Here is a 26,268-nt window from a genome sequence, read left to right on the forward strand (position 1 = left end):
TTCTGGATGCTTTTTAAAGGCAGCCCCACATACAATAAAATGGATTGCCTTCTTTCTGGGGCAAAAACCAGACCTCCTCCAAAATGGACCAAGTAGGGCTGCCATGTGGAGAAGAGGACAGGTCTGCTGTGCCTTTTAAGAGATGCACAGAAGAGGGCATTTCAGCAGGTGCCGCTTTTCTTTCCCCTGGATGATGTGGCACCTGCTGAAAATCCCTCTTCTGTGCATCTCTTAAAAGGTACAGCAGACCTGTCCTCTTTTAGGGGGACACAGTGAGTGAGTACATGTGAAGCCCTAAAACACACTCCACACTCCTGCACATTATATGAGAGACTGATCACGGTGGACATTGGTCACGTTCTCTCTGGGAGAAACCTGTGTGCCATTACCACCACAGATCTTTAGTCTCTGCCAACACCGGCAGAAGACTAAATGCTGCGCCTTGAACCAGCACGTGTCTTTGTGCCCGTTTCCTGGATCCCACCACCAGGCTCCTTCATTGTGGCGAAAAGAAGACCTGTCAGATCCCCCCAGCCCCGCGAAGAGCCACAAACCTGTAGTAATCCTCCTGCGTGGGGAGCGGCACTCCGTGCAGGGGGTGGTGGGCGTGCAGCCACTGCTGCTGTTCCAGGGCCAGGCGCTGCAGCTCTGCCGACTGTGCATGCATGGCTTGGAGCTGATGTGCTGCAGACATCGGAGCAGAGAGAGAACCGGGAAGGTCTCTGTAGGGGGCAGCTGCAGCCAAGGAGAGACCAGAACAACCATTCGCAATGCATCCGGAGCCTGCTCAAAGAGACCTTGGTGCCCAGGGCGGGGCTGTTGGACTCCTATCCCTTGCACACTGGGATGGAAGGAGGTTTCACCAGGGGAAGCTTTTCACGGAGCAGCAAAGAAAAGTGGCACTGGCCAACATTCCATCTTCTATGCACCGCCGATCTAAGTGAAAAGCACCCTCTTGGACATCAGGTCTTCTAGTCTAATCTTCCCTCTCATAAGGACCATTCCCTAAAATTCAATGAGCTAAAGGTACAGGGCGGGGGGAGTACCATATGTCCAGGCAAAGAGCAAGTTTAAAATGTATTCACTTTATTAAATAATTCTAAAAACATAAACTTATGCTAACTAAGCATCCCACATGCTTGTCAATCATCTCAGACTCCTTGCACTCAATAACTAGACCAAGGATTCTCAACGTTGGGTCTCTAGATGTTATTGGACTTCAACTCCCATAATCCCAGCCCCAGTGGCCTTTGGTTGGGGATTATGGGAGCTGAAGTCCAATAACATCTGGAGACCCAACGTTGAGAATCCCTGAACTACTAGACCACTGTAAGTTGGGAGCAAGTTGAGTTACTGATCAGTTGAGCAGAAAACACTGCCTGCACATTTTCCTTACATCTTCATAACTAGAAGAACTAGAGACTTACTTCCCTCTCGCCCTTTTAAATACATGAAAGCAGAACATTTAAGGCAGGGGTGTCCTTAGAGAGCCCTGGCAGGATGTTGTGGGGCCTGGAGCCAACCAGCCAGTGCAGGGTGGGGGGGAGGGGCTTCTAGTTAATTTTAATGGCATCAACAAGAGCGGGGCCCAGGCGGTCACCCTGCTTGCCCTCCCCTAAGCATAGCCCTGATTTAAGGAAGCAGTCCAGAATAGCCTTGAAAAGGCCAGGCCCCGACAGCCTCCCTCCCTCTGCCCTGTCCCACCTCAATAGCTATGCTTCTGCCTCCCATGAAAGTCCTGACCTCCTATTCACAGTTGCTTGCTGTTCCAGACCTGGGCTCCCCTCCCTGTGTTCTCCCCACCCATCTGTTTCCCAATCCCAGCTAATGCAACCACTTCCATTCTGTCTGGCACTGCTCCCCACTGTTTTTGCAACTGTGTCCCCTCCCACCCTCTCAGGGAGGAGAGCAGGTCTTGTGGTAGCAAGCATGACATGTCCCCTTTGCTAAGCAGGGTCTGCCCTGGTTGCATATGAATGGAAGACTAGATGCATGAGTGCTGTAAGAAATTCCCCTCGGGATGGAGCCGCTCTGGAAAGAGCACCTGCCTGCTTGCATGCAGAAGATTCCAAGTTCCCTCCCTGGCATCTCCAAGATAAGGCTGAGACTCCTGCCTGCAACCTTGGAGAAGCCGCTGCCAGTCTGTGTAGACCAGGGATTCTCAATCTTGGGTCCCCAGATGTTACTGGACTTCAGCTCCCATAATCCCCAGCCAAAGGCCACTGAGGCTGGGGATTATGGGAGTTGAGGTCCAGTAACATCTGGGGACCCAAGGTTGAGAATCCCTGGTGTAGACAATATTGAGCTAGATGACAGACCAATGGTACAGTATATGGCGACTGCCTATGTCCCTGCCCCAAGATCTTGCCAGTGCTCATCTGTTTCCTCATTCCTTGCTAAGTTCTTACCAAAAAGCTGGTGGCGCAACACCTCATTTTCATGGAGTGGGTGAGGAAGAAGTGGATTAGGGATGGTCCCAGCTGGGTAGGGTATCCGAGTGAGATGTGACCCAGAAGCCAGTGGATCAATAAGGGGGTGGACCGATGCTGAAGCTATAGGAAGTGGAGATTAAGCAGTTAGCTTTGGACACAGGAGAGGCAGCAGCAGGAAACAAGAGTGTTATATCACATGCAACGAACTTTAGCACAATGTGTTCCTTTTTTCTTATATTCACACTAATTACACTTAGCATTTACACAGTACTTTTTCAACCATCCTTGTGCAACAGCCCTGTAAGGCAGGCCATTCAACATCTATTGTAGATGGGGGGGCCAAGCCAGCGGTGAAATATCAGCCCACCTCTATAACCAACTAATGGGTCAATGGCTGAGGTGAGATGAAACCAAGAATTTCCTGGCTCGTTGCTCATATTCCTACCACCTCACAAGCTCTTTAATGTGAACATATTCCTGGGAATCTCAGCAAATTTCTAGCCCTTACAGCTGCAATGGTTGGCTTGTAAGTGTGCGGGGCAATGCCGAATGAAATTACAGAAACCCAAGGGCTGAGTGATAGGATTTCCAGAGGTCGTGGGTTGGGATTTCTGCACCTGCAGAACTCGTGGCCCCTCCCAGACTAGCAGGAGTAGAATAAGTGACATAAGATAAGATAAACAGAACACTTTGTGCTTGCTTGATCTGCATCATTTAGTTAGGTGACAGAATCCAGCATTTCCTGGTGTGCTGTTTGGATTATTTGGGCATCCCAGCCCTACCCACATGAGTCGCAACTGCTGGGCACAGAATTTAAATGTATTAATTCATTTGAATACAAAGCACACAGAATTCCGGCCGTAACTTCACGAGGAGCAAGGAGGGTTGGAGGGTGCAGCACAGCAAAGAGCGGGGCCCAAAATGCTCTGCCCCAAGTAATCGGCCATTAACCTGCAATCAGACCTCAAACAGGTTAAAATACACCAGTTTATAATTAATTAATTGATCGATACTTCCAGATTAAGAGGCATAGCACTGTGCTAAGGCCGAGTTTTCACTGAGGTGGTAAACCTGTGCCTAGGCTGTGCTCCTTCAGAGGGCAGGTGAGATCTCACAGGGCTGAATGCTCCCTCTTATACAGAACATCCCATCAACAAAGAAAATGAACATGTCAGGGGGAAGAGATTTAGCCTTGCCTTCTCAGAGGCACTCTTACCCCTGGACTTCAGGATCAAAGTCCAGGGCCTCCACACCCCTTGGGTCCCCCCCAAATCCTCTTTAGTCTGTCCTGGGTGGAGTGGTCGCCGTGCCACACTGCCGGACCATGCTGTGCCGGGCAGCAGAGTGCGACTATGAACTGTGCCGGGTGCTTTAGAGATGGGGGGAATGGGGAAAGACATGTGTGGGATGAGATCATGTTACATTGCAGGTTGAAATGTTTCTGCACATGCATATTTGCATAAATATACATGTTTTATATTCTTATATTCTTGTGAGTTCAGTTGCTGTTGTGCCCTCAAGAACCCCCGTGTGAAAAATACTGCCTGTATCTGTGTGTGTGTGTGTGTGTGTGTGTGTGTGTGTGTGTGTGTGTGTAGGGGGATGATGCTTAACTTGCAGTGGGGCAGGAGTGGGGTGGGCTCCAAAGACCTTTAGGTTCAGGCTCCAAAATTACCTAGGTGCACCTCTGAGCCTTCTCCCTGACATGCTAATTTTCTGTGTGTATGTGTGTGTAGAGGGAGGGAGGGAGGGAGGAGCCCTCTGCCACAAGAGCCTCTGCCTGCTGACTGAAGTGGTACGTTCCAGAGAGTGAAAACTAGGCCTTAAAACTGACCCTGCCCTCAAACCAAAACAAGTTCCAGAGAGACATATGTGAGGCAACCAGACGGTGCTGAAGGCAGCGAGCTCTCCTCACCTGCATGGATGGCGTCCTGCTGGTGGAGGTGGAGGTGGGAGTGGATGTGGGAATGCTGGTGATGGTGGGGAGTCACGTTGAGCATCTGCAGCCGAGCCAGGGGGTCATTGCTCAGAGCAGCCACTCTCTCGGCATGTTGCCGCTCCGCTGCCAAGCGCTCCGCATAGGACATGTCTGGGCGCAGGGCTGGGCCGGCAGCCAGCGCTAGCCGTTCCCGCTCCAGGTGGCCCAGCCCTGGGTGGAAGGGGAAAGCAGGGTGCAGGCCGGGGCCCGCCTGCAGAGCCAGCCCCCCATGCCGTGGGAAAGGATCCATGGCAGCGCTGGGCACAGCGTGGAGCTGCTCTAACTCCGCTGGCTTGACTTCAAAGCCAGGCTTAAGGCGCTCGCGCAGGTCCCGGTCCCTGAGGTCTCGCTCACGAGCCTCCCGTTCTCTCAGCTCCCTCTCGCGTGTGGCCGGGTCACTGCTGTAGATGGCCGGCACATTGTAGCCCAGCAATCCGGGGTCAACAGCACCCAGTGGCACATAGAAGGGGTGGTTGCGGTTGCTCGGAGACATGACGTGAGGCCGGGCGTACTCGCTGAGGGTACGAAGGGCTGGTGTGTCGGGGCCCAGGTATGGTGGGACAGTAGCTACTGCACTGCCCTGCTCAAAGGATGGGCGGTGAGGGACGGGGCCAAGAGATGGGCACTCCACTGGACGGCCTTCTTGTGCCACCTTCTGCAAGAGATCAGAAAGATTATGTTCAGTGCAAGGGATTCCAGCAGCCAGGGACACAACATGCAGATATCTGGGCCCTATCTTGTGTATACATCAGAAGCCACCACATGCTGAGGTCAGGTCACTGGTCCATCTAGCCCAATTCTCTCTCTTCTGACTGGCAGCACCTCTCCAAGATCTCTGGCAAAGATCTTTCCAGTTCTGTCAATCAGATGCCCTTTCAACATGGGTCCTTCTACAGACCAAGCAGCTCGGAGACTTACCACACTTCGTTCCAGCTCTCTCTCCTTCTCCCTCTCCCGCTCCTTCTCCCGTTCTCGCTCCCTTTCACGCTCCTTCTCTTCCCGGGCCTTCTGTTCAGCCTCCCTGCGCACCTTCTCAACTAGGTCTGCCCGTTTCTTGGCCAGTTTGGAGCCATCCAGGGGCACGAAGTAGAGGTCCGTCCGTGAGCAAGAGTTGAAGCCACGATCCAGATGTTTGTTGAACCTGTGGAAAGAAGAAGACATCAGCCTCCCAATGGGGCAGAGAGGTGGGGATGAACTGAAGGTGATGAGACCAACTGAGAAAAATGCCTCCAAGGGAGAAGAGCTTGTACCCTCCACTATCAACATCCTTTTGCCTGGTTCTCATGTGAATTGTCTGGTACCCATGAGAATTAGGCTGTGCATACCCTGGATTGAGAAACAAAAATCAAAGTTCTGTCCCAGAGGAATGCAAGTTCTCTAACAAGAAAAGCAAAAATCCATGACCTGTAAGAATTATGCCTATGCCATTTTATGTGATTGCCTTTGTTTTGCATAATTTATTCAGCATTCTGTTTCCACTAATCACAGGTGGGGGAGCAAGAGGCTATAGAAAAGCACTGAAGACTGTCCCTGGGGACCCACCCTTAATCTTCTTGAGCATCTCTCCTGGTTTTCTGAGCTTTTTCTAGACATTGCCACCACACTTCCAAAGGAAGTGGCTACAAGAGGGTCTGCGGGACCTGTCCCCTCCCCAGATATTCTGGACCCATTCCGACTATTCAGCTTTCATTAAACAAAAGTCATTCTTTAGTCCTTTTACTTTCAGTGCCATAAAGAAATCATGCACACATTATTCTGCTCAGTCAGTAAGGAACAAAACTGCTCCCCAGTTTGTGAATGCAAAGGCAATGACAGGCACTAGGCAACTGTTTTTACATTTTATAAAATTAAACTGTATATTAATAATAATTAAGACATTAACTTTATAGCACATATTAGTCCATTGTCTGCATTTAGGTTCTGGCTGCTCTGCATTGATTTCTTCACGCACACGCACACACACACACACACACACACACACTCATAACAACATTTCTGGTTATGCCCTGCATACTTTCAATCATATCTCCACAACCATCTTAAGGGCTTTACAGTTGTTGTTTTTAAAAATGAAAGTTGGGATTTTCAGGAAGCTGAATTCTTTGCTCAGGACCACATTCTGTGGCTTGGTGTGTGCTCCAAGAGAACTGCAGCAAACACACAGCCCATGAATCCCTCTTCCTCCTCCTCTCTCCGCCCATGAAGGGCTGGGTCTTCCCCTCAACCCAGGCTCCACATGCCAGTGCAAGACACACAGAGAGCCTCAAGAACCAGCAGGGGCAGCTTAGTGCATAGGCAATATAGGCACTTGCCTACAGTGGCAAATTTTGAGGGGTGGCAAATTTTGGGAGTGGTGTGCAAGTAAAGAGCTTGGGTCAGAGGAAAGTTAAAATCTTCCTTCTCTACTTTTAAAAAACCGCCACTGCGTATTGGGATGGCAGAAGGATGGTGGCGGGGATGTGGCAAGAGCTCCTCCCATGGGCCCGCCTGCTTCCCAAATGACAGGTTGGGCCGTTTGGGGCCCATTTCGGGGCTCTCTGTACATGGGGGAAATTAAAAAAAAAAACACAACCCTGCAAGCCCTTTACTTGTAAAGGGGAATCCTTGCCGGATTCCCCTTTACAAGTATAGCTGTCAAGCCCCTCAATCTGGAGCGGCAAATCTTTGGTTGCCGACAGGTGGCAAAAGGTTTAATCCACCCCTGACAACCAATCCATGGGCAGATTAAATCTTCTGGGTAATGTGACTCTAGGCCTAGGAACATGTAGGTGTGAAGTGCTCTATATCCCTGTAAAACCCCACAGATGAGGTCCACGGACATTCTTGGCTTGGGAGTATTGCAACGTTGTGATGTTGCTGGATAATACCAGGGGCATCAGTGGGGAAGGGGATGTAAGTGGACTACCCACTTGATAGTGGAGGAATTGCAACAAGGCTCTCCAGCCTCAGGGCAAGTCGCTTTGATTTTACCAAGTCACATGGGAACTCTCTGAATCTACCCCTGGCTTGTGCACTTGGCGGCCACCAAGCTAAACACAGCCCTCAGGGGCCCTGATCAAGCTCTGTTTCTGCTGCCGGCCTGGAGAAAGTAAGAATGGGGAGGGGAGCCAGCAAGCCACACAATACCCCACTAACCGCCCTGAGCCATTTTTGGAAGGGCAGTATAGAAATCAAATAAATAAATAGATTAGGTTTCTATACCGCCCGTACAAAAAATGGCTCAGGGCGGTTTACACAGAGAAATAATAAATAAATAAGATGGATCCCTGTCCCCAAAGGGCTCACTAAATAGATAGATAGATTAGATAGATAGATAGATAGATAGTCCTGCCCTGCGATCGCCACATCACAAGCTGTGCAGGTCTGATCTAACGGAGTTCCCCGTTCTTTTTGCCTCCCCGATGTTCCCCTCCCCACTTCTTCTCCCCTCTCCCCCCACACCCCTCTCATCTTCCCTCACCTGGCCGACTGGCTGGCATGACTTGGTACATCCACCACTTTGGGGGCTGGCGAGGGACTCCGCACGGGGGGCATCGGGCTCTCTGGGGGCTCATAGTCCTCTGAAGGCTCTTGTTTGATCTGTGCAGCACTGAGAGGCAGGGGTGGGGGAGGGGCAGCCATGCTTCCAGGGGCCGGGGGGGCAATGGGGGCGGGCGAGGGAGCCTTGTAGCCACCCGCCGCCGGGGAAGAAGCCAACCTGTATCCCGGCGGGGTGGCCACGCGGAATGAGGAAGCTGAGGACGAAGGAGGGGAGCCTGGCTTGTAGGGAGCCGGTGGCTGGAAGGTGGGAGACGGCGAAGCGGTTCGCTTTCCATAAGGGGCCACAGCGGCAGGGGGGCCCACTGGAGGCGAGGCTGTCTTGTAGGGGGCTGCGGAGGAGGAGGCCATTGTGGTTATGACAGTGGAGAGGGTGACTGAGGCAGAGGTGACTGGGGGTCCAGCCCCATGTGCAGGTGAAGGTGGTGGTGGTGGAGGAAAGGCGTAAGTGGCAGCGCTCTGCCCTTGGGGGTGGCTGCAGACTCCTGGGTATGTCCCCTGGGAGGAAGAGGGGGCTGAGGAGGAGGAGGAGGAGGAAGAAGAGGAAGAAGAGGAAGAGGAGGAGGATGCAGAGGGGGCCTGGCTGTATGTGGTATGGCTGTGAGGTGGGTAGAGGCGTAGCCCATAGGCAGCATGGGAGGGGTGATGTGGGCCTGGCTCTAGTGGATGGGAATATCCTCCAGGTGCCTGGGGAGCAGCCGCCGCCGCCGCTGGAGAGAGCCCTGCGCCACTGCCATGGTTGTGATGATGCTGTTGCTGGTGATGGGTGGCCTGGCCAGGGAAGGAGGCTGGAGGGTGGGAGCTGGTGTTGCCAAGAGGGCGACTATATGGTGGCGGACCTTGGCTCCACACAGGCTGCGAGGGCATGGAGGGCTGGGTGTACTTGGGCGGTTGGCTGGAGACGGAGAGGCTGCTAGGTGGGGGGAAGGAGTGCCCATAGGAGGAGCTGTAGCTGGGCAGTGCCTGTGAAGGGGGAGGGAGAGGGTACTGAGCTGAAGAGCTGGGTGGGGGTGGGGGAGGAGGAGGAGGAGGAGCGGGAGCATAGGGATAACGTGAAGGGGCAGGTGACTTCTCCTGCCCCATCCCATGCGGTGATGGAAGGTGTCCACTCAAGGCTTGTCCTACCATCCCTGGTGAGCTAGAGGTGGCAGCCATGTTGTTAAGAGGGCGCAAAGCTGGTGGAGGAGGCAAGTTGGCTAAGACATGGGGGAAGCTGGCAGCAGAAGAAGGAGGTACTGATGGGGGATTGTTTGGAGGTGTCTTCTGAGGGGGCATGCCACCAGCTACAGATGCTAGGGAAATAGGGGTAGTTGGGGGTGGGTTGTGCTTGGCACTGAGGGACTGCTCACGCCCACCTGGTGCTGGAATGCCCGCTCCTGCATTTGCAGCTTTGGGCCCAATCTGCACCACATTAGCATTAGAGTAGAGAGAAACATGGGTACTGGAGGAGGAGGAGGAGGAAGGGGATGAGGAAGAGTTGGTGGATGGTGTGGGAACGGGTGCTCCTTGGGCCTGGAAAATCCTGGAGGCCTGGGCTTCGAGCTGGGATTGGTAGCCACCTGGAGGGCCCTGAGGATGAACCTCTCCGGCTAAGTTGAAGCTTGGATCTGGTGGACGAGCTAGGCTTTCAGGCAGGGGGGCAGGGGAGGGGCTCTGAGGGAATAGTGGGGGGTGATGGTACGAGCGGGATGGGCCCTGTGACAACACAGAGGAGGAATCAGAATCATTCTCCACACTGCCAGGGCTGTAGACACTGGGCGAAGTGCTCCGGTTATCCTGGTCGATGTCACGGGGGTCACTGCTTGTCTCATCATTGAAGCTGTGGCCATCTAGGCTGTCGACATCTGAGGGAGACTGAGGTCTTGGGAGTTCCTGGATTGGAGAGATTGGCAGGACAGTACTGAGCAGAGACTGGACATGGCTATGGCGACACAGCTGGAATAGCAGGTAGGTGGGGTCATGCGGGACCTTGGGCCCGGCTGTGGGAGTCTACCCGCACAGGCATACAGTTGCCAGAGGAGCCAGCACTTACTGGAGGGATCAGAGAGGGAGGCTGAGGAGGTGAAGGAACAGCCAGTGAAAGGCCTCAGTTCTCTGGAGAGGAGTGGGCCAAAGAAAGTCACGGTGAATGGGAACAGAGGAGGACAAGGGTGGCAAACCCTCCTCCTAATATTGAGGCCTAAGAGGTGAAACAGCTGTGAGCTTACAACAGAGCTCTTGGGAGGTGCTTTGCACATGAACCGGAATTGGATTCCTAAACACATAAAAATTGTAACCAGCTCAAAATAAGCGGTTCAATAGTCAGGCACTCAGCTCTCAGTTGTAGGTTTTATTTTTCTGGTTGTTATTTTATTGTATGTGCTTTGAAAAAGCCTTCTAAAAATTCAAAGAGAAGCAATTTAAAATAATAATAAATATTTTGCTCAAGTTAAATAATTATCATGATGATATTCATTTTGAGAATTACATTGCAAGCAAAAGAGTGATATTATTCTGCATGAAATCTAACTAAACTGGTTAAAAACAATATGACATCTCTGAACTGGTTATTCAACTCTTTTTAAAAGTTAGTCTCTAAACTGGACAGTTAAAACATACTGGTGAATCTGAACCAAAGCTGAACCCAAATTCAAAATGGTTCAGCTCCCTGGTTGGGAAAATCCTTGGGCTAAGCCAAAAGGAAAGTTCCAGGGTCATCTAAGGAGATGCCTTGCTTATATGCTAGGAGGTACTGATGGGGGATTGGCCTACAACAGTAGTCATTCTGGCTTGATGAAGTCCAGAAAGTGGAAATGCAACCAATCCACTAGGATGAGATAGCCCAGGTGAACTCTAGGCTAGATGAGCGTGAGTTTAGGAGAGGCAGGAGCAACCTCAGAAGTAAGTAGGACAGGATAATCTGGCAGTATTTGGGGCATGCAGTGGGAAGGACTGTGCCCAAGGAAAACCCACCTCTGTTTTAGTTTTCTTTGGGGCATTGGTGTCCTCGCCTTCACTCTCTGAAATCTCCTCTGGTCGACCCTGCTTGCTTCCTTTGGGGGCCATTGACTCCTCCACACGGCCCTTCTGCAAGGCAAAGAGAGAGTGGTCATGCTCCGAAGAGAAGTCTTCACTCAAAGTTTTACATACCTACAGTTTCCACCTCCCATTAGATGGGAAATATAATATCACACACTTAATTTGCAAACATTGTCAGTAGTAGAGCTAGAAAGAAATATGCCCTTGGAATAACTATGGTCCACTTAATCATTTACTGCATTGCCCTCCATGATGTCATCATGTAACCAAGTCTGGTTGGCTGAACAGCTTTGTGGTGCCTATCTATTCACCATGTGATTTCTGGTTTGGTGGAATGAATCAGGGGACTAATAAAGGCAGAAGGAAGCAGCAGCAACAAGAGTAAAAAACTGCATCAAAGAATCAGTTGCCAGGGAAAACAATGCCACTGAAGGGGGGGAGATGAATATCTGCATAATTAAGTGTTTTCAGGAACAATGTCTCTGTCTGACATGGCTAATTTTTATTTGGAAATCAAAACTGGAGAACTTTTGCTGCAGCTCTAAGTAAGTATGTATTACATTGTCATGATCATAACATTTCCAATTCTCAGCTGCAGCCTGGAGTTTGGAAAACAGAGGACAAGAGTAGGAAGACATGGTAGTTGGCCGGTCAGATACAGGTGTCCTACCTTGGTGGGTTGTCGAGATTTCTCAGCTTTGCCATCGCTGCTGGAGGTGCTAACACCACCTGGGGAGGCTCGGCCCCGTGTCCTGAGCTCCTCTCGGGGCCCTGGAGTCTCCTTCTTCCGACCACTCCGCATTGACATCTGCAAAGAAAATAAATATATAAATTTTTAAAGAAAAATGTATGGTATCCAGATTGACCAGAAAAAGCATGATAAATGTTATTTTTCAGGCTACAGGCAGTTGGAATGCACAAATTAAATACACTGCTGGGGATGCACCAAGAACCTCTGCTGCCATTCTTAGATTCTATGGCTCCAAAGGGGGCAATTCTATTCCATCTGCCATCAAAGTTTTTGAAGTCAAAGTGATGGCCCAGTTGCTATATGGCTCTCAGATATGCACTTATCGAGACTTTCATCCTTTGGAAGCGGTGCAGTCAAAATTTCTTAGATCCATATTTGCTGTTCCCCATGGCGTTCCGAATGCCATCTTGTGCCTGGAGGGTGGAGTATTGAGGGTGGAGTCCCGTTCATGGCATTACACCTTCAATGTATGGCTGAACCTACTTTTCTGTCCATCTGATCTGGCTCTTTGTTCCTAGGTGATGATTACCACTCTGGCAAAAAAATACTCATTGAGAAACTTAGGACATATGGCTTTTCTATGGAATATCTGGTTACTTTAGGATATGATGATGCCAAATCCTTACCAAGACAGCATTTTTATGATGTAGACCACCAAAAAGATTTAAGCTTGGTCCCTACGTTCGCAGGACAGGGGGGCATTAGAACAGCTCTCAAACCAGCTAACTACAAACTAACAATACCAAAATTGAGGAAAGCCTTCACAAAGGCATGTTTTAATATCCTTCCTTCTACTGTTTTAGATGGTAGGTATCAGAACATCCCAAATGTGAATCAAACATGCCCATGTGAAAGCTTGAAGGCTGAAACAGTGGGTCATGTTCTCTTATACTGCCCCTTCTATCAGGATATGCAATATAAATTAATATCACATTCTTTAATTAAGTATCCAGGAAGAACTGACAATTTTTACCTTATGCTCCTTCATTTTATCAGCAGTCTGATATCACAAACAATGTTGCTCAATTCTGCACAGCAGCTTGCAAAATTCGCAAATTGTGTGCTAATAATAACTGTAGCCAATTACGCTCTGGCTAATTTGATTTTTGGTTGAATATTTTAGAGTTTCACCATATGCCTGTATGCACAATTTCTTGTTCTGCTGTTGTTATTGTTGTTACTACTGCTGATACTACTCTATTTACTAAATGAAGCTGGTCATTGAACATCATAAAGATTTGATTTGATAAAGATATAAATAATTATTTAGAGCAACTGCTTAACTTCTTCTTGTTGTTTCTCCAATTCTGGCTCCACCACCTCACTGCTCTGACAATGTTCCTCAGGGCTGATTCACACGATTTGTTTGCTTTTTAAAAAATCTCAACACCTTGTATTGCAGTCTCTAGATGCAACATTGCAATCAGGTTCCTAGCCTGGTTTGAGTCTGCCCCCACAAATATCTGTCAGTCTGAGGTAATCTTTTCAGATAAAGGCAAATAAGGACAGGAAAGTTAGACTTAACTATTAAATTATTATAAGAGTGGCTCACATTCTGTGCAGCGTTAGTAGGGCGTCAGAGAGTGTGGGTGCAAAGATGCGATTTTAGAGCTCAGCCCAGAGCATTGCCGAGCAAGCAAAGGCACATGGAGGGAGGGGGGGAGTGATTTTTGCTGCTCTCTCATCCCTCCACAAGCCCTTTTGAGCTTCAGAAGTATGTCCCTGAGGGCTGTGCGGCCCTCTAAGACATACTTCTGAAGCCCAGAAGATCTTTTAGAAGGAGAAGAGAGTGGCAGAAATTACTCCCTCCATGCACATTTATTTATTTATTTATTCAATTTCTATATCGCCCTTCCAAAAATGGCTCTGGGCGGTTTACACGTTTGCCTGCTCAACACTCTGGGCTGAGGTTCATCTTTGCAGACATGCTGCTCTCTGCCACCCTATTAATGTTGCGCAGAATGTAAGCCATTAATTTAAAAAGCTTTATGTCAAATATTTGGTTTTTTAAAAATTCTCTATGGGATTCTGTGCCTCCAGTTTTATTAAACAAATACAATCTATCCTACTCTCTTGCAAACCACCATTTCCTCTCCACATTTTTTCACTGACCCCAAGTGAGAGAAAGACTTTATTGGTGTCCTGTACTTCCCTTTCCCTGCATCAGTGAAAGGCAACTGGTGATCCACCAAGTGAGCACAGCCAGCTATCCATGTATGATGGCTCATAAGAGACTCCATAAGCCCACAGTTTTGCTGCCTGCCACCTAGGGACTGCAAAGACAAAGGGATATATCAAGCATCTGGCAGGCCACAGATGAACTGTGTTTGGGTTTATGCACCACAAGTTGTACAGGCCTGCTTTAGAGTAATCAAAGGGATGCATTCCTCCCTATGGCAGCAAACTCTAACTACCTTAAATCAGTAGAGTGATCAATTAAACCAGTAGTTTTCAAACAATTCTGGAAAACCCTGGGGTAACTTGGAAGCTCATTAGGAAGACCAGTAATGGTGGTAAGCTCAATGAGAAGAGCAGTAATGGTGGTAAGCTTTCTTGAAAAAATGGCTTGCCCAACTCTATTAATTATCTGCAATGTTCAGCTGCAGGGGTGCCTGCTTAGAGATTGTGGAGGGAAATGCCATGCCTGAACAAAATGTGTGTTCTATAGGAATGTGCCCAAACCAGTTTGGCGCCTCCTCAGGGAAGTGTCGAAATGGCTCAGGCACCCGTATCCAAACTAGTTCAGTGGGGCGGGGATTGGTTCCTTTAAAAACCAGGTAACCAGGTCCTTACCTGCTCCTCCTCTGCCCCACCACTTTACCAGGCATAGCGCTCACTTTCCAAAAGGCTGTGTGTGGCTGTGGCACTGCTCCCAGCAGCCTGCATGTGGCATCAGCACGCACATGGCATCTACTTCATGCATGATGGCCATGTGCATGCCGGTCCTGTGCATAGGATGCTGGGAGCAGCACTGCAGCCATATGTGGCCAGAAAGTGTCCCTAGTGTCCCAGAAAAGAGGTGGGGTGGTGAAGGAGCAAGTAAGGACCTGGTTATCTGGTTTTTAAGGGAACTGATCCCCACCCGCAGCTCTCCAAGCTGGTTCTGCACATCTCTAGTGTCCCAGAACATGCTCCAGAATCTTCTTCAATGCACAGAGGCTCCTATGGCAGACACGTTGTGGAGGAATGAGGCCTGAACCTTCTCTTTTTGTATATAGGATTTCTGTATTGCAATTGCTTTGCTTACTCCCTGTGTTAAAAAGCTGTGCAGCAGTCAAAAGTTCACAGCTCCTGTTCTACAGTTTGGTTTTGGAGGAGAATTGTACTGATTTAATTTTAGAGGGAAGAGAGGTTTGATTTGATTGGGTATGTCTTAAAATAATGGAGGGAACTTGAGTTCTCTTGATTGGTTTGTTTGAAAACATTTGGAGGGGAAAAGAGAACATAAGGAGGCTGCCTTCAGCAGAGTTTTAGTGCAAGTTGGAGAGCTGAAGAGAGTTCAAGTGAAGGAGTTCAAGGAGTGCAAGTTGCTGTCACAGTCAGAGAGAATCAGAGCTTGTGCTGGAAAGAGATCTGAGAAGTCATTGGGAGAGTTGTGACTATTTATATCTAGAAATCTCTTTTAAAATTGCCAACGTCCTCCAAGTCTTCCCTATAGATCCCCCCTTCATTCCAAATCTGTACTTCCTCATTGTCCCAAAATACGCACCACGCTTCTTCTAATGCCATTCTCAGGTACCTTTCCCTGTTCTGGTCATAGACCTCACTTCTGACACCAGGGTCTCCTCCTTTCTCAACCCTCTCTTATTTTGCTTTTGCCTCTCCCTCTTCTAAAGTGTGCCGTCAAGTTGGTGTCGACTCCTGGCGCCCACAGAGCCCTGTGGTTTTCTGTGGTAGAATACAGGAGGGGTTTACCATTGCCTCCTCCTGCGCAGTCTGAGATGATGCCTTTCAGCATCTTCCTATATCGCTGTTGTCTGATATAGGTGTTTCCCATAGTCTGGGAAGCATACCAGCGGGGATTCGAACCAGCAACCTTCTGCTTGTTAGTCAAGCATTTCCCCGCTGCACCACTTACAGAGTCCTTATTCTGTCGAGTCTTCATTCTTTTGGGTGTAGGGTCCCCATTCTCCTTTGTCCGGGTGGATGAAAACATTAACTTTTATACCTTCCCCCACACTGTTCCTTGGGGACTGAGGTGTGAGACTCAAGGAAACACACAAACTTCACTTCACTGAAGAAAAGTGCAGCAGGAAGTAGGGAGAACTTTATCCACATACGCTATGGGCTCCTGGCAAATTCTAAAACAGAGAATTTAGTTAGTGGGGAAAATAAGAGCTCTGGAAGTGCTTGTGTGCAAGTTAAACTTTTCCCCATACTAATCTTCAGCCCCTTTCAGTGAATGCACCGATAATAACTTGAGTATATTTTAAATCCAACAAATGCATAAGTAAAATCCAACCAATGCAAATGTTACAGAATAGCATAATAAAGCTGATCAATAGAAATTACCAAGAGTTATCCACAGTTATTCCTGCAGCAGTGGAGAGAAAGTAGTCTATACTTTTATTTTTTTAATTTATACTCACCGTCTCCAGTTTTTTCCAGTTAAAGATTGAGTTGATCAGGAAACACCTATCTACCTTAAATGAGTTTCAAGCTGGATCAATTACATCCTAGCGTACTAAAAGTAATTACTGATGTATCCTCAGAACCTCTGTCTATTGCTTTTGAGAAATCCTAGTGAATGGGTGAGCTATTACAAGACTGGATTCTATACACAGGCTAATGTTGTCCTGGTCTTTAAAATGGGGTTGGGAGTAGATCTGGGAAACTATAGGCCAGTCAGTTTGATTTCAATACCAGGGGATACTGGAAGACATGATAAAGCAATCAGTTTATAAGCATCTTGATAACAATGCATTGATTATCAGAAGCCAACATGGAATTTTCAAGAATAAATCCTGTCAGACAAATTGTCTGTGTGTCTGTTTGTTGTTTAGTGGATTATAAGAATTCTGTAGACGTAATTTATCTTTATTTCAGCAAAAGATCTGGCAAATTTCCCCATAGTATTTTGGTTAGCAAACTGGTCAAATATGGGCTAGGATGATTATAATGGCAGATAGACTCACAACTAATTGGAAAACTGTGCTCAAAGAGCGTTCATCACTGGTGCCTCATCAAAATGGAGGGAAGTGTTGAATGTGGAACCACAGGACCAGCGCTCCTCAGCATTTTATCAGTGATTTAGATGAAGGGTGGAGGGAATTCTCATCAAAACTAGGAGGGATAGCTAACACCTCAGAAGACAAAAATAAAGTTCAAAACGACCTTGATCGAATGGAAAACAGAGTTAAAACTAACAAATTGAAATTCAGCAAAAACAAATGCAAACTTGTGCACTTAAGCAAAAAATACAAAATCCAGTGCACAGGAAGAGGATGAGGGATACCTGTCTTGGCAGTAATACATGTTAAAAGGATCTCAACATTGCAGCCCATCACAAGCTGAATATGTCAGCAGTGCAATACAGCCACAAAAAAGACAAATGCAATGTTAGGCTACATTAAAGGAACCATGGTTTCCAAGTCATGAGAAGTGATAGCTCCACTTCATTCCATAGTAGTCATTTGGAGTAGTGTCCAGTTTTAGACAGCATACTGAGAAGGATGTAGATGAACTGGAACAGGTTCAGAAGAGAGCAACAAAAATGGTCAAGGGTCTGGAAAACAAGTCCTGTGAGGAAAGGCTTAAAGAACTAGGTATGTTTAGCCTGAAGAAGAGAAGACTAAGCCTAGAGAGAAATCATTTTTAAAATCAAATTATTACTAATTTAAATTGTATTAAATATGGTCCCTAATATTGAGAATCTCATGGGACCTCGAGAGCAATCCAGCAGGCAAAGGGCACCATCCAGCGGAAAATTCTCCAGAACAAGCCCCATTGAAATGAACGGGAACTGCATAAGAGCTCAGTGGCCAGGGTTGTGGGTTTTTTGGGGGGTGGGGTTTGAAATGGAACAAAATTGTGGGAAATTTCCCATGCAAATCCCCCATTTGCATAAAATTTGCATCAATTTCCCCTCAAATTTTCCTGATGGTCTGGTTGTGATCTGATTTCACATCAGTGGCACAGCAAGCTTCCTGGTGGCTGGGGGACATGTGGCCAGGGGGCCTCCATGTTTTTCCCACTGCACGCATGAAGTGTGTGCATGCCCCAAGCCACACACCCTGCATCTGATGTCAGATGCAAGGGGGCGGGGCAATTAGGGGCAGCCACCTCTGCCAACCTAACCCACCCAAACCAATGAGGGCTCATGCAAGAGAACGCCTCACTGGCTTGTGCTGAAAAGCCAGATCTATTAATATCCAGTGCCTGAAAGAATGCAAATTGGGACAGGAAGAAAGTGCCAACTCTTTAGGTTAGAAAAACTAAGATAATGAACTGGACCAGTATGAGAGATGAAAACAGACAAAATGTGATGGGTTATGCAAGAATGAGAAGCTCCTGGAGCTTTCCAGACAGCAGACTTTACCATGAGGGAGGCTTTTTTCTGCGAGGCTTTACTGTGAGTTCAAAGTTGCCTTCCAAAATGATGCAAAAAGTGGATTTTTTTCCCCTGAATATAAATCAGGCTACACTATAATGCATGATGAAAACCTCGAAATGTGTGAAGTGCTCCCTGATAGCTCACAGGGACTTCGGGGTAAATTTGGTCGACATGTGAATGCACCCCCTCCATTCCAGAGGAGAAATGAACTAGAAGCCAGGTATGAAACACTTCCTGTTGATGTATTGAGCCAGAAGAGGGGGCGGAGTGGGGGACACTTTTCATGAATGTTTTTGCATTCCCAACCTTAACTCCCTTCTTGCACCAAAGCTAAGGGGGAAATATGGTTTTAGGCAGTATTAAGCTCATTTCCAGCTATTTTGGAATGCCAGGTTGAGGCTTCAAAGTCTTCTGTGACGCATTACAAAGCATCTATCTGTTTGACAGGATTTCCCTTTGGAATTATAGGACTTTTTACTACAGTGTAAAAGGAGAGGCACCTAATGCCCTTCCTGTGGACGTTAGTACTGGTGCCACAATAGGGCAGGGTGGCCAACCTGAGGCTCCCTAGCTCTTGTACTACAACTCCCACCATCCCGAGTCTCCGGTTGGTCATCCCTGAATTAGGGAGTATGCAAGTGCCAAGGTTAGTGTGTGGTTCTCATGACAGTTGGTGTGCTCCCAGACTGTGAAACGTTACTTTAGCGTTAAGCAGAAATTCAAGTGTCCCTAAGGAACCCATAGGCATGGTGGAAAAACAACGGATACCGTTTTGTGGAGACCTGTAGTATAGTGACTGAGAAGGTGAGCTGGGAGCAGTGAAGTCCCTGGCTTCATGTCTCTGCTAGGAGGTCTTAGTCAAGCCATGTTCTCTGCATGTTTTCTCAGACTCTCATTTGCAAGATGAGGATGATATTGGTCTACCTGAAAGGGCTTTTCTTTTCTTTTCTTTAAACATTTATATCTGGATCTTTCTCCAAGGAACCCAGAGCTGTGTACACAGTTATTTATCCTCACAACAAGAACACTGTGAGGTAGGTTAGGCTGAGAGAGAAGTGACTGGCCCAGAGTCACCCAATGAGTTTCATGGCTGAATGGGGATTTGAACCTCCCCAGTCCTAGCCCAGCATTCTAACTACTACTCCATACTGGCTTCTGTAAAGATCACAGAAAGAATGTGTGTACAAAAACTTTACATGCTTTATACATTGTTATTATTACTATTAAATAGCTACAATTGAAAAGCATTAGCCAAAATATTCTTAGGCACTTCACACATATATTTATTTTATTTATATTATTATTATTATTATTATTATTATTATTATTATTACTATTACTATTATTTTTATTTATTTATTTATTTACATAGTCAGACAGGTGTTATTGACTGGTTTGTTTTATCCAGACATCGAGTCCTTCCCAAGGACCTGGGATGGCTGAATTTTATTGTCAATGTTGTTGCTGTTGTTATAGATATCGTCGCAGAATATAGGCTGTTACCAGTAAAGTTGCTTTTTGTAATTGGCTGATGGTGATTTCTGTGGCCCCTATAGTGTTGAGGTGCTCTTCAAGGTCTTTTGGAACTGCACCCAGGGCACCAATCACAACTGGGATTATTTTGGTCTTCTTCGGTCACAGACTTTCAGTTTAAATTTGTAGATCTTTATATTTTGTGATTTTTTTCCATTTCTTTTCCTTCTATTCTGCTATCCCCTGGTATTGCTATGTCGATTATTTTGACTTGTTTTTCTTTCTTCTCGACTACAGTTATATCTGGTGTATTGTGTGGCAGATGTTTGTCTGTTTGTAGTCGGAAGTCCCATAATATTTTTACATCTTCATTTTCTTCAACTTTTTCAATTTTATGGTCCCACCAATTTTTGGCTACAGGTAGCTTGTATTTTTTGCAGATGTTCCAGTGTATCATCCCTGCTACCTTGTCATGCCTTTGTTTGTAGTCAGTCTGTGCAATCTTTTTACAACAGCTGATTAGGTGGTCCACTGTTTCATCTGCTTCTTTACAAAGGTGGCATTATTGATGTTGTTGTTGTTGTTGTTGTTGTTATTCTGCCCTTGGTGCAGTACCAAAAGAACTTGAACACCATCTTGACACCTTGGGCATCAATAAAATTACAACACATCAGCTACAGAAGGCCACACTACTTGGGACAACACGAATACTACGACGCTACTTGGAACAGCACGAATACTAATTTTTCTTTAGTTATCCTAGACCCTTGGAAATGGCCCGATAATTAAAGTACCAAATCTAGTAAATAACATCTGGTAGACTGTGTGTAAATAGATGATGATGATGATTTAAGTTGTAGAAAATGAAGATGCAAAAATATTATGGGACTTTCGACTACAAACAGACAAACATCTGCCACACAATACACCAGATATAACTGTAGTCGAGAAGAAAGAAAAACAAGTTAAAATAATCGACATAGCAATACCAGGTGATAGCAGAATAGAAGAAAAAGAAATAGAAAAAATCACCAAATACAAAGATTTACAAAATGAAATTGAAAGGCTGTGGCAGAAAAAGACAAAATAATCCCAGTAGTAACTGGCGCCCTGGGTGCAACTCCAAAACACCTTGAAGAGCACCTCAACACCATAGGGGCCACAGAAATCACCATAAGCCAATTACAAAAAGCAACTTCACTGGGAACAGCCTATATTTTGAGACAATATCTATAATAACAACAACAATATTGATAATAAAATTCAGCCATCCGAGGTCCTTGGGAAGGACTCGATGTCTGTATAAAACAAACCAGTCAATAACACCTACCTAACTGTGTAAACAAGAAATCATCATCATCATCATCATCATCATCATCATCATCATCATCATCTATTGTTATTGGCTTCTTTAGTTTTTGGAGCCAAGGCTGAATAGGATAACTATGCCGAAGCATTTGTAACTGAAACAACAACATATCCTCCCCCTGTTTACCCATGCCTCCATTTCCTTTATGTTGACATCTAGATTGTAAGCCCCTCAGGGCAGGGATCTGCCTCCTTATTCCCTGTAAAGCAACATGTGCTAGATTGCTATTACTTTTTCATACAGAGTGCCTATGCACATGGAGGACACTATGGGCAGGGTCACATGGCCATCAGCCAGTCTGGCAGCAAGGAGAATGTTGGGGTATGTCGGGACCCAAGAGACCACACTCCTGGCAGGTGTGACATGTCTAAACCCACCCATTCCAGTTCCTGCAATGGATTCCTGACATTCACCCGACATTGTCAAATGTACATCTGAAGTTGGGTGGAGAATGTTGGATAACACAGCACGGGGGTTGGACCTGGGTGAGTTCAGACATCACGTCTGCCAAGAGATACCTGCCAGGCTAGGAGACCACACTCTTGCATCCCAACATATCCCCAACATTTTCCCCACTTCCACTATGGCCAGCCACTGTGTGAACCTGCCCCTTATTGATAATCTAATCAGCCACCACCTTCTAGATGTCTCTGGAAGCTCACAAATAGAGCAGTAAGGGAATTGTTATGCACTACCCAGAGCTTTTGGGCAGGGCGGTCTATAAATGAATGTAAGTAGGTAAGAATGTAAGTAAGTAAGTAAATTAATAGTCTTCTGCTGCTGTTTGCCCTCAGTCTCTGGCATTCTGAAGCATACAGTTCCTCTGTACATGGATGTCCCATTTTAGCTATAGTAGCTAATAATGATTGGTAGACCTACCCTTCATACACTTGCCTAATCCTTTTCAAAGCCATTTAAGCTGCAGCCCACTGTCACATTTTAGCTCTGTTCACACAGTATGTTCAGTGCATGTACCATAGTGCATACACATACAGATCTGTATCATCATATTTGCATATTATGTTCAACACATACCCAGTAATGCACTTACATCTGAAGGGCCACAAGTAGTTATCCACACACAAACACGTCTGTGTGTATACAGATGGTCTGTACACATATACAGCTTAATGTCTGAATAGGGCTTCTGTGACAATGAATTCCATGAGTTAAAAAAAAAAACCCAACCCATCCCTCATGTTTTTCTTTGAATGAGAGATCTCTTGATTGGCAGTCAAATGCTCTATCATTGAGCTCTGTGCCCAACTGACCATATAGAAAGTCTCAGACTCCTTGTGACAAGCTGTTCACTCCCAACTATTAAAACATCTCCTGGTTCCTAACACCTCGAGTTGCAAGTCACAGCGAATCTGGCTTTATCTGTCCTCATTGGTAGCAAATGTAATGTGGCCATAATGAGACATGAATCATTCCTACCCTTTGAGGTCCCTACAAGCCCTGAAATTTGAAAGCTAATGCAGAGAAACAGTTGCCTTTCTGTAGCTCTGGTGGAAAACACCTGTAACCAGCTAACATACCCATAATTTTGAAGAACCTCTCCCATCACACCAAATAGCGACCTAGCCACTGATAGGCCCATAACCAGAAATGTTACAGTGTTGGTTCAGGGGCACACTTGCAGATAGGGTGGGGGCATCATAAATCAATAAGCACATATGTGAATGAACCAGCAAAGATCAAACAGCACAGAGGGGTTACACTGTGAGCCTCAAACACAATGCTTTGCAGTGAAGTAATATATAATTGTGAGCCATCGAGTTCTGAGTAATCAAGTAATATGCACATGTGCCCTATATGTTGCAACTGCAGCATAACTACATGTAGTGCAGTAACTATTAAGGGTAGGGACTCCATGTAATTTTCCTCTGGAGCAGGCCTACACAACTTTGGCCCTCCTGCAGATGTTGGACTACATCTCTTATAATTGCTAACAGGGCAAAGAGGCACCTTTTACCACGGTGATTCTCTTTATTTAGCAGGGGGAGAGTAACTGGCCCTATCCGCCCCAGCACAGTACTTCCAGTGACTGTTGCTGGTGTCTATCTTATGTTTCTTTTTAGATTGTGAGCCCTTTGGGGACAGGGAGCCATCTTATTTGTTTGTTATTTCTCTGTGTAAACCACCCTGAGCCATTTTTGGAAGGGCGGTATAGAAATTGAATTCATCATCATCATCCCTGACTATGGCCACTGAACTGGGGATGATGGGGATTGTAGTCCCAAAACAGCTGAAGGACTGAATTTGTAAAGCCCTGCTCTAGAGCTTAGATGGTAAATTGGCAATATCTGCCAATCTGCTTCCTTCACACTTGGAAATATTCTACAGGTGAGGCCCGTTGTTGACTGGGCAAGGCCATTTTGCGTAGATTAGACTCATGGGAAATCTCAAGAAATTAAAAGCTCTCTACTGGCATTGATTTTTTTTTAAATTAATGTGCTTGCAAAAGGGAAGTCAAAGAACAACTTTAAATTTGTAAGATTTCAACTTCAAACATTTATTTTATTGAATAATTACAAGGCATAGTAAATTTGAAACATAGTAAATCTGAATCTGAGAAAGATATTCTGCTTCTGTTGGCCAGCACGACATTTTTAAATGATTGGTCTTGATTATTGAGTGTTAAAAATCTGTTAAGAACAATAACAGTTAAAATATGATCATTATATTCAGCATTTCTTCTAAAAAATACCACAAAAAATTATTTAAACCTTTCACCCAGCATATTCTGGTGTAATATGCTGAGTAGTGCACTCAGCTAATTTAAGAGGCAGGACTGTGTATGCAGGTAATAGGTAAGTATTACTTCATCTTGCACAAATCTATCTATCTATCTATCTATCTATCTATCTATCTATCTATCTATCTATCTATCTCTGTGCTATAAACACATACATGAGATTGCACACATTCATACAGGACTTACAGCTAGATGTTACTAAACTGAAAAGAGCTGCAAATCTGACAGCAAACAAAAATGGAATTCAGAACAACAAACACTTGTGGCCCTCATTTGTGGGGGTTCTGTTCTTGTCTGTAGGCATGAATACGAAAACTGCAAATAATTAAACCTTCAGTCACTGGGAATTGCGGGCTTAGGTTCCTAACCAAAAAAGAGGAGGGCAAAAAAGCAAGGGGGGAAGAGATCAGAAATAAAAGAAGAAAAGGACAGTACCTTATTCTTCAGGTCTCCAGTAATGCCCCACAACTGTCATTTTTATAATCTTGTTTTTAAAATTTTGTGTAAACCGCCTTGGGATTATTTTAACGAAAGGCGCAAGGGCATAACTATAATAGGGCAAGGGGAGACAGTTGTCTGGGGGCCCAGATGCCTTGCAGGACCCCCCAGAGGCAAGTCACATGACTGACTCCCCCAGCTGCGCACCCTCCCAGGCTTCCTTCAGTTGTATTCATCCTCCAAAATTGATGTGCGTGTTAAGACCTGGAGCTACCAGAACAGCATGTCCTTCTCTAGTACCATTAAATGACATTTTACTATACTTTTTGTTACCACTATTCAGCCTCATTTAAGATTACTTTACTTCATGAGCTGAGCTTCAGTGAGGGGAGGGCATTTTAAAATCTTGTCTCTGGGCCCACTACAACCTTGCTACAGCCCTGGAAAGGCGGTATATAAATTTAACATATATATATGCATGCCACAAAATGGCTCTCTACTGGAAAATGGCAGCCAGAAATGACATCGGAAGTCATTTCCGGACACTCAAAACCACGGATAGGCAGATTTCGCCTGAAACTGGGTGCCTAAGATACACAAAACCGTGGGTATGAAGTCCGTGTATAATGAGGGTCACCTGTACTGAAAAGGAACATATAATAAGTAATTTGACAGCCTAATCCCATGTATTCACTTTGACCAAATCATGGTTAAAGCAGAAACCAATATTTGACCAGTTACTCCAATCTTACTACAGGAAAGGGATGTCACAGGTTTTTGTCAATTTCAAAAGCCATATAAAATGGAACAGGAGATAATGCCTTTTTCACTTCACCACAACCAAAACAACATGGTTACCCTTGCATAGTGCAACTGTGCAAGGATAACAGCAGGACACAGCCACCAGCACAGGAATCTCCTCACACTGTTCCCTCCCGAAATAGGCAAGGAGACCCTCCCACCAGATCCTATCCTATAACCTACTGGGCTCATGCAGTAGTAGTCCACAGGTATGGGCTGCAAATCTAATTTAATGGGCTGAAGAAACCTGCAGCTTAGCGTCTGAGACCGAAATTGCTCGTGACAGTGATAGACTCATACTCTTCCACAACCTCATCTAGAATGGGCTGCAATTTAAAGCGCCCAAGGGATGCTGAAGCTTATCCATACCCAACCCTCTTTCCTCCACACAGTCCATTCAAGAAGTCTTTTCACCACCCAGCTGTGTTGCAATATCAGAAGTACTGGAGAAGAGTTGGAAGAAGTGGGGGGAGGTATTCTGGGCTGCAGATGGAAATTCAGTGATGCGGGGGAGAGTTTAACAGGCCCTGCCCGTGTGGTGCTTTAAATTAACCCCCACCCATACCCACTTTGGAGGTGACTGGGGCAAACCTGCCATTGAAGACACAGTTCTGCCTCTGCAACATGCATTTTGGGCCTTAGTGAGAATCATGTTCTTACCAATTCATAGAGGACAGGAGTCACAGGACTATCAATGGCTACTAGTCTTGATGGCTATAGGCCACCTCCAGGCTCAGAGGCTGGATGCTTTCAAATACCAGTTGCAGGGGAGAACAGGAGGAGAGAGGGCTTGCCCTCAACTCTTGCCTGTGGGCTTCCCAGAGGCATCTGGTGGGCCTATCTAGTCCAGCATCCTGTGGCAAGCAGGATGCTGGACTAGATAGGCCTTGGGCCTGATCCAGCAGGGCTGTTCTTATGTGCTTAAGATACCTTGAAAGTGATAAAAAGGAAATCAAAGAAGTGATAAAAGGAAATCAAAACAAAACAAAGGTGAGTGGGGAAGGGAACCCACCCCCATTTCTCATACCCAGAGATCAGACTGGCACAATTTGTTTCTCCCCATGCTGTAGCACATCAGCCACATACTAGTTCCTACCAAGAGCATGGCATCCTATCCCCTATGCTGCAGCCCCAGGAAGGCAGCAAAACCAGGAGGTTTA

The 26,268-nt window shown here is 46.3% G+C and overlaps 1 protein-coding gene and 1 long non-coding RNA gene across 4 annotated transcripts in view; one reads left to right on the forward strand and one right to left on the reverse strand.

Moving 5' to 3' along the window:
* ATN1 (atrophin 1) overlaps positions 1 to 26,268 on the reverse strand; it is a 54,447-nt gene that overhangs the window by 3,893 nt on the left and 24,286 nt on the right. For 2 of the 3 annotated variants that reach the window (XM_053290781.1, XM_053290780.1), the window contains exons 2-9: positions 15,795 to 16,017; positions 11,636 to 11,773; positions 10,900 to 11,013; positions 7,871 to 9,819; positions 5,329 to 5,551; positions 4,348 to 5,065; positions 2,409 to 2,552; positions 555 to 735 (exon numbers count right to left, since the gene is read on the reverse strand). In XM_053290781.1, coding sequence (XP_053146756.1) covers positions 555 to 735; positions 2,409 to 2,552; positions 4,348 to 5,065; positions 5,329 to 5,551; positions 7,871 to 9,819; positions 10,900 to 11,013; positions 11,636 to 11,773; positions 15,795 to 15,872 — 3,545 coding nt within the window. In that variant the 5' untranslated portion in view covers positions 15,873 to 16,017. The remainder of the gene's footprint in view (positions 1 to 554; positions 736 to 2,408; positions 2,553 to 4,347; positions 5,066 to 5,328; positions 5,552 to 7,870; positions 9,820 to 10,899; positions 11,014 to 11,635; positions 11,774 to 15,794; positions 16,018 to 26,268) is intronic. The other variant, XM_053290782.1, reaches the window with a different exon arrangement.
* Positions 8,074 to 11,694, forward strand: LOC128342841 (uncharacterized). The gene is made up of 3 exons (XR_008315185.1): positions 8,074 to 8,194; positions 9,690 to 9,894; positions 11,558 to 11,694. It is a non-coding gene; the product is annotated as an uncharacterized LOC128342841 (long non-coding RNA).

The sequence above is a fragment of the Hemicordylus capensis genome, chromosome 2 (genome assembly GCF_027244095.1).
Source record: "Hemicordylus capensis ecotype Gifberg chromosome 2, rHemCap1.1.pri, whole genome shotgun sequence".
NCBI classification, from domain to species: Eukaryota; Metazoa; Chordata; class Lepidosauria; order Squamata; family Cordylidae; genus Hemicordylus; species Hemicordylus capensis.